This window comes from Lates calcarifer, linkage group LG3, assembly GCF_001640805.2.
Source record: "Lates calcarifer isolate ASB-BC8 linkage group LG3, TLL_Latcal_v3, whole genome shotgun sequence".
Classification (NCBI taxonomy): Eukaryota; Metazoa; Chordata; class Actinopteri; family Centropomidae; genus Lates; species Lates calcarifer.
Window position 1 is genome coordinate 23,391,538 of NC_066835.1, and position 8,503 is coordinate 23,400,040.

The 8,503-nt window shown below is 42.9% G+C and overlaps 1 protein-coding gene across 5 annotated transcripts in view; it reads left to right on the forward strand.

The window, feature by feature from the left end:
- Window positions 1-8,495, forward strand: part of LOC108889899 (zinc finger protein OZF) — a 28,007-nt gene extending 19,512 nt beyond the window's left edge. For 2 of the 5 annotated variants that reach the window (XM_051069725.1, XM_051069726.1), the window contains exon 2: window positions 1,595-3,133. In XM_051069725.1, the coding sequence (XP_050925682.1) occupies window positions 1,595-2,844 (1,250 nt within the window). In that variant the 3' untranslated portion in view covers window positions 2,845-3,133. Of the gene's footprint in view, window positions 1-1,594; window positions 3,134-4,359; window positions 4,598-5,514 lie in introns of those variants that run through there. The other 3 variants (XR_007812887.1, XM_051069727.1, XM_051069724.1) reach the window with 3 other exon arrangements.
- Window positions 8,496-8,503: the final 8 nt, after the last annotated feature.

Sequence of the window (8,503 nt, forward strand, 5' to 3'; positions counted from 1 at the left end):
CCATGGTGGAGTGAATGGTGTCACTTGCCGATGTCAGGTTGGCCAAGGGGGGAGGGGGTATAAACTGCCACAACGATAATGTGAGAATGTTGCACTCCAACAGCACACAGTTCAGTGTCTGGGCCACAAACATGCTCCTTGATGGTGATGTGGTTTCACCATCGGTTGTTCACTAGAACAGCAAGGCCCCAGTCCTTTATGCTTACCGCTCTTGGTGCAGTCTCTGTCGGCCCGTACAGTGTGAAAGCCGTCGAAGGAGACGTTGTCATCAGGAATATCCTGGTGCAGCCATGTCTCAGTGAAGCACATTAAGCTACATTCCTGATACGCTCTCTGAGGACAGAGGGTCCTCTGTCTCAACCCTAACCCTAACCCTAACCCTGGATCTCAGTCAGGGTCGAAGGTCAGACTACAACACTGCAGCAGCAGGGAATCATGGGACAGCGTTAAGGTCCAGCAAGCATTGAAGCTCCTTTTTCTCAGAGACCTGGACCAGGTCTGATCAGGTCTGAGACTCAGAGACTTCAGGTCCAGCGAGGACCACACACATTAAACCTCCAGAATCCAGTTCCTTCTTCTGATCCAGGTTTGGTCTTTGTGGCAGCAGCTCAGCAGAGTCCGGCTCCTCCTGAGGAGTTCTGGGTTTGAGGTCTCCCCCCAGGAGGAGGTTCCCAGAGAGGAGTCCAAGAGGATCCTGATCCACACCTGAACCACCTCAGGTCTATCTGACATCCTCATCCTGACCTCCTCTTCGTTTCTTCCTTAGTACAGGTTGGTCAGTAAATCGAGAGCTTCACCTTCAGGTTCCGTCTTCACTGATCTACCTCCCCACTGTGAACAAGAGCCTGAGATACTGAAACTCTCCCCCCTCTCAGAGGCACACTCCACCGTTTACAGCAGCGTTTGTAAAGAACCGAACAAGTCGACTCAGACTGAAGCTGCAGCCCGAGTCTTTAGCATGATGCTGTTGTACGTTTAGCTGTGTTAGCTTTGTTAGCTGTATCAGCCATGTTATTTTTGTTAGCCGTGCTGTCTTTGTTAGCTATGTTAGCCATGTTAGCCATCTTAGCTGTATCTGTTGCTGTATTTCAGAGTGTGGTCAGAGAAGAATGTGGAGAACCTGAGTTCGAAACTCTGGAAACTGTTTTAGATTTAACGGTTTTAATGTTAAAACAAAAACAACAGACAAACCAAGAACCTTTTGGGGCGCCCCCATAGCCGAATGGTTAGGGTGAGTATCACATGGACCTTAGTGCCCTGAGTAGCTGATCCCCGGTTCGACTCCCGATCCGTCCAGACCTTTACTGCATGTCACTCCTCTACAAGAACCTTTGATTGTTTTATTGGTCATGTGACTGTGGAAACTATGGTGGACTTTAAACTTTAACTTTATTGTTGTGAACATGGTGAAGTCCTACAGCTTCTAAAACCAGCATTTACTCTGAAAACATGAAACAAACAACCGTCATTAAAATCTCCCTGAAATCTGTCGACTTATCAGGTGACCACACGTGAGAGTCTGAGCCCCAGATTGAGAAACTCTGAGTGTCTTGTGTGTTTTACAGGAAGCCTGTGTTTACTCTGTTTCCTGCAGATGTTGAGCAGCTGCTGAGGAAAGAAGAGGTTCCCCCTGAGCAGCAGGAGTGGAGCCCCAGTCTGGACCAGGAGGACCCAGAGCCCCCCCACATTAAAGAGGAACAGGAGGAAGTGTGGAGCAGTCAGGAGGGAGAGCAGCTTCAAGGGCTGGAGGAGGCTGATATCACCAAGTTCACCTTCACTCCTGTCCCTGTGAAGAGTGAAGATGATGAAGAGAAACCTCAGTCCTCAGAGCCTCATCAGAGTCAGACTGAGGAGAACAGAGAGGACTGTGGAGGACCAGGACCAGGCAGGAACCCAGGTCTAGACCCACATTTACAGCCTCAGACTGAGGACAGTGACTTCAGGAAGCCTCTGTCATGTTTAAAGTGTCTGAAACATGACGTCTCTCAGAGTGATCCAACATGTGGTACTGACAGGAAACAGGTCAGTCTGAACCAACAGACGGGGAGGGAGGAAAACCAGGACCCAGAGCCCCCCTGCATTAAAGAGGAACAGGAGGAAATTCAACTGTTCAAGCAGGCTGAAATCACCAAGTTCGCTCCTATGAAGACTGAAGAACACAGAGAGGACTGTGGAGGACCAGAAATGGCCAAGAACCTAGGTCCATATACTCATGTCCAACCTAAGACTGAAGACCAGAAGGAGACCAGAGAACCTTGGTCTGGTTTAAACCCTCTGATGGACGATGAGGTCCCTGCAAGTGAGAAAGTATTTACCTGTTGTGACTGTGGTAAAATGTTTTCCCACAAGAGGTTACTGCTGAGTCACATGACCTGTCACACCGGAGAGAAACTGTTTAGCTGCTCAGTCTGTGGGAAAAGATTCACACACAGAGTGAGTCTGAAACAACACATGACTCAACACAACCGGCAGAGACCAGCAGAGACCTCTCAGCCCAGTGAAGCAGAAACATTTGACTGCTCTGAGTGTGGGAGAAGATTCAGTCGTAAGGACACCCTACAGGGACACATGGTCACTCACACAGGAGAGAGACCGTTCCGCTGCTCTGAGTGCGGTAAAACCTTTGGTCGTAAAACAAACCTGACGGCTCACATGAGAATCCACACCGGAGAGAAACGGTTCGGCTGCACCATCTGTCGCAAGAGCTTCACTTGGCAGCATCAGCTCAAAAACCATCAGTGTGTTGGTCGCTCAGCCGACAGCGGAGGATCCAGACCAGCCATGGGCCCGGTACTGATGCCACGCCCACAAACTGATGGACTGGTGCTGCTCGTCTACATATAAGAGTCTGTACTGAACCTTAGTCCTGAATCTCAGGACAGAACCTCGTGACTGACTTTCATGACAAAACCTCTGGACTGACTTTCATCATAAAACCTCGGTACAGAACCTCAAGACAGAACCTTAGTTCTGAACCTCAGGACTGACTTTCATGACAGAACCTCATGACAAAACCTCTGGACAGAACCTCAGGACGAAACTTTAGGACTCGAGGGATATTTGTGTTTGTACCAATGAGCTTTGAAACTGTCAGAACCTGTATATTTTTTACATTAAATGATGATGAAACGTTGTTGACTTGTCCAGATGATAATTTTTTATTTTGATCATATTTTTTTTTTTACTGTTTTTTACTGAGACGAAGTTCAGCTGTAGTTTGTACAAAGTTGATCAGAATTGATGTCACATTGGCTCCAGAGTTTACACTAGACTTTTTTTTGGACCAACAATATGGAACAGCTGTTGGACATGTGTTTTAAATAGAGAGATGATAAACTACATTCAAACATCAATAAAACGCAAACATTATTATCCAACAGTTGTGTTTTATTTAAAGTAGTCGTCATTAGTTGAAGGATGTGTGTTCAGGCGTGTCAGAGTTGTGTTAAATTTTAAAATGTGAGTCGAGTCACATGACCAAACACTCGGTGACACAGTGGAGGTAAAACCAAATATTTGCATAATACACCCTAAGCCAGCCTCCACCAACAGCTGCTGTGGCGTAATCCAGTGGACAACTGTCCATTTCAATAGACATCCACTGACAGACTAAGACTGTTATTCTCAGTGTCTGACTACATTATAATAGCATTCCTACTGAGAGAGAGCTTTTTATTAACGAAGCTCTTTTTCTTCCACCACTGAAAGTTACACAGTAAATAAACTGACTTGTTGGTTGAGTCTGGTAGTGACTGTTGTGTTCACTGTTCACAGGTTCAATGATAGAGTTCTCCTTTTCTCACCATTTTATTACTTTGTTACTGACTCATAATAGCTTTGAGGAGAATCAGGAGGTGTCTATCTATCTATCCATCTATCAATCTATCTCTCATCGATATATTTATCATCAATCTATCTATCAATCTATCTATCATTGATCTATCAAATTGAATGAAACCTTTATAACAGCTGTATGAGGATGGACAGAATTATTATTTTATTCCTATAAAAGATTCATGGGGAGGTAAACGTTTAAAAACTCAGTAACAGAGCAGCTGGTTTGTCTCCAGAAAGACTTTATTTTAACTACTCCTGTCTAACATCAATAAATATTATTTAAACATTATTTAATAGATCTGATTGTAAACAACATTATAGTCAGTTATAACAGTTTATTAAATAATTATATAGTGCTAAATAAATAAATATGTGTTGTTGGACAAACAAACAGCACAGTCTGTAAACTTCCATTAAAACTTTACGGCTTTTATTTTGAAGTTGAGAACTCGCCCCGGAAGTGATAGCTGTTCCTGTTGCCGTGACAACATGGCGGAGTGCTCGCTGGGAGTCTCAGTGAGTCAGTGACGGAGTGTGTGTGAAGGAAAAGTGTTTGTGATTGTGTGAAAATATCTAAAGTCCACATGCTGAGAGCGTTGGTGAAGCAGAGACACTGCGGCTGCTGAAGAGATATTTGGGCTGTTTAAAAGAACGATAGCGGAGTACGAGGAGGAACTTTGTCGTTCAAAACAGGAGAACCAGCGACAACGCAAACTACTGGACGCTGTTTTAAACCCTCAGGTTCAGTTACACACAGCAGGTCTGTCCTCTCTGTTCTCTGAGGAAAAACATCTGCTGAGCTTTTCCATGTCAGACTGATGTTTCTGATCTTTAACCACATTTAATCTGAGTGAAGGAGATGAAGGTTCAGGTGGGCACAACATGAGCATGTTCTAGAGGAGAACAGGACCTGGTTTCATTCAGTTGTCTGAACGTTACTGACAGAACCTGGAGGTGGGACATGTGCTCTTGTAGGATGTTCTAGTTGATCTGATGTTTGCTGTTGTTGATTCTTCAGGATGTTCTCTGGTTCTTCAAGGGATGATTGTCAGTCATCAAACAGGCGAGTTAGTGATTCCTCAGGACATTCTCCGTCCTTCAGGAGGTTCTGGTTCTTGTTGTAACTGACAGTCCATGAGGAGATGGAGGTTCACCTGACGCAGTGAGCTCTGTGTCCTGAAGTAATCTGTTACTCTGAGTGTTAGCAGCAGACTGACAGTGAACAGATCTCATCTCCTCTCAGTCTGTTTCCTTCAGGTTCAGTTGAAGCTGAAACTCTCGTCTTATTTTTCTGCAGTGAAGATGTCAGGACACAGACTGCTAGCTTAGCAACGTGATAAGGCCTCAAACAGCCCATAATACAACACTGTAAAATTAACAGCAGTACTCGCTCTGTTTAAAAGAATATCTGTTGTCCAGAAACTCCAGGAAAACAGGAAAGATTAGATTTTTACATTTTAACTGGAGTTTAGTTATAATAAGAAAAGATACAGAAACACAAGAGATTTACTGTACAGTTTACACTGAGAAGGAATAAATAAGAATTCTAAGATCATAGTTTCTTTCTTATCCAGAGTGTAATGAACCGAATCATCAGCTGAGTGAATCATTTCACCTCTCTCCACCTGTCTGTGGGTTTTATTTTGTCGAACTCTGTGTTTACTCTGTTTCCTGCAGATGTTGAGCAGCTGCTGAGGAAAGAAGAGGTTCCCCCTGAGCAGCAGGAGTGGAGCCCCAGTCTGGACCAGGAGGACCCAGAGCCCCCCCACATTAAAGAGGAACAGGAGGAAGTGTGGAGCGGTCAGGAGGGAGAGCAGCTTCAAGGGCTGGAGGAGGCTGATATCACCAAGTTCACCTTCACTCCTGTCCCTGTGAAGAGTGAAGATGATGAAGAGAAACCTCAGAGCTTCATCAGAGTCAGACTGAGGAGAACAGAGAGGACTGTGGAGGACCAGGACCAGACAGGAACCCAGGTCCAGATCATCTTTCAGGACCAGATGAGGATTAAACGACTTCAGACGTCAGCGATGAGCTGAGGGAAACCAGGAAACATCAGTCAGGTTTCGCCTCAGTGAAGAAGGTCAGCTGTTCTTCAAGTGTGAGATGGTTTCACTGCCCTGAGTGCGGGAAACGATTCAGTCAAAACTCAAACCTGAAGACTCACATGAGAATTCACACAGGAGAGAAACTGTTCAGCTGCTCCATCTGCAGTAAAAGATTCATACAGAAGATCCACCTGACGCACCACATGGCCCGACACACCGGAGAGAAACTGTTTACCTGCTGTGTTTGTGATAAAACCGTTATCAGCGAGTTTCTGTTGAATGAACACACTCAACTCCACGCAGGAGAAAAGTCCTTCACCTATGAATTCTGTGAGAAGAGTTTTGGACAGAGGCTGGCGCTCATCATTCACACTAGGATCCACACAGGAGAAAAAACATTTAAATGTTCAGTCTGTGAGAGGAAATTCAGTCAGGCTTCAAATTTAAAGGTTCACATGAGAATCCACACAGGAGAGAAACCTCACTGCTGCTCCATCTGTGGAACAGGATTCACCCAGAGATTGAATCTGCTGAAACACATGAGGAGGCACCAATTCTCCTGACAGGAAGTCTGATCTGGACCCTGATCTGGACCCTGATCTGGACCCTGATCTGGACTCTGATATGGACTCTGATGTGTTGCTGGTTTCTGTTGAAATGTTTGACAAGAAAGTTTCATTCATTCGTAATAAATTTCTTCTAATTTGATTTGGAGCTGAACAGTGAAGCAGTTTTAAACACAGTGTTGATCCAGTTTTTTCAAATGTTAGTTCATTCAGTCCCACAGTGATGATGTGTTTCTGTAGTCCAACCTGAAGTTAGCTTCAGCCTGGTTCCTCCACAGGAAATAAACTGAGACCTGGAGTTTCTGATCCTTCAGGTTTAGTTGATCAGATCATCTTCACAGATGAACACCACTGTTCTGATGTTTGAAGCCTAAATCCAGTCTCCAGAAGTAAGAAGCTAATGTTAGGCTATAAACCAACTACACCACGGTCACATGACGTCAACGTCTCCACCACTAAGCTTCCAACTGGTCATTTCATTTAGCTCTGAGCTCTTCTACAAAGCCTTTCTTCTTAGAAAGTTAGTGAGAGTTTGAAAGAGCGTGAGTAGAAACACAACGAGGCTGTAAAGGTGGACTGGTGAGTAGATGGGTTTTCATGTTAATGTCCCCGACAACCTCTGTAGTCTCAGTTAGACACTCGTTAGCAACCGCCTTTTTTAAGACACGTAAACCACAGACCTTATTTCAGACATTTAACCAGAAGGACACTGACTTTAGGATGAGGGAACAGGAAGAGCTAACATGCTAACTTACTTCCTGGTTTTAAGCTCAGTCCTGCAGGACTGTCTCTGATCTTAAATCATCTTTATTTAATCAGGTAAGAACAGAAAGAAGACACAAATAAATATGACCTTTGACCCCACTGCTCTTAGTGTGTCAGAGCACACACACACAGTGCATTCAGAAAGTATTCAGACCCCTTCACTGTTTTCATATTTTGTTTTGTTGCAGTCTCATGATGAAATAAAAAAATCCCCTCATCAGTTTATAATTAATAATCACATTGACATTAAATCAGAATGAATCACTTCTCTTCAGATCAGAGAAATCAGCTGAACCTACCACAGGTGGACTGATTTAACTCATTACAGGGTCTGAATATTTATGTTAATGTATTATGTGTTGTCATTATGTGATTATTAATTACAAACTGATGAGACTGCAACAAAACAAAATATGAAAATAGTGAATGGGTCTGAATACTTTGTGAATGCTCTGTGAGTTTTATTGAAGTTTCAGTTACAAACATGAACAGACATCACAAACACTATATCAATTATAAATCTATACATATAAAATACATCTTTAAATATACACGTATATGTAGTCAGTGTAGCTTTATACAAACAGACTTATTCATGATAATAACATCATGAATGACAACACAAGACCAATGAAAGTAAATGAATCAGAAATAAAGGTGATCAGAGGTTTTCTGTCAGTTTAGTTTTTATTTGAATTATTTTCAGATTAGACAGGAAATATCAGGTTTTTACACATGTACAGATAAAAACAATGAAACAGATCAGAGAGGAAACGGAATCTAAATCAGTTCAGTTTGTAAAGAAGAGAAAAAATGAATGGATGTTCAGGTTTGATCTGAGTTTAATAAACACACTTTCCTTCATGGATCCAGTTTTGTGTTGTAGATTTAAAATGTCTGACATGTTTCCATGACGACGCCTCGTCTAAAAACACTTCCTGTAAATAAACTGTTAAAGTGTGATCAGTGATCAATAAAATCTTCAGTTTCATAAAGAAACAAATGATTAAAACTTTCACAGTCTGATGTTTACAGATGTCTCTTCCTTCGTCTGTCAGTTTCAAATCCAGACACAGAAAGATTCTGTTTGATTTCTGATGAGAAAAGTCTTTTATTTTTTGTTTCATTTGAACTCCACAGATGAAAACTCACTGATGATTCATCTTCACACTGATGACATGAATGTATGATCTGATGAATGAGATGAAGAGAGGACAAAGCTCTGATTCTGCTTCACTGATAAAAACAGAACTTTTTATTAAAGAACCTTCTTCAGTTTGAATCTGATGT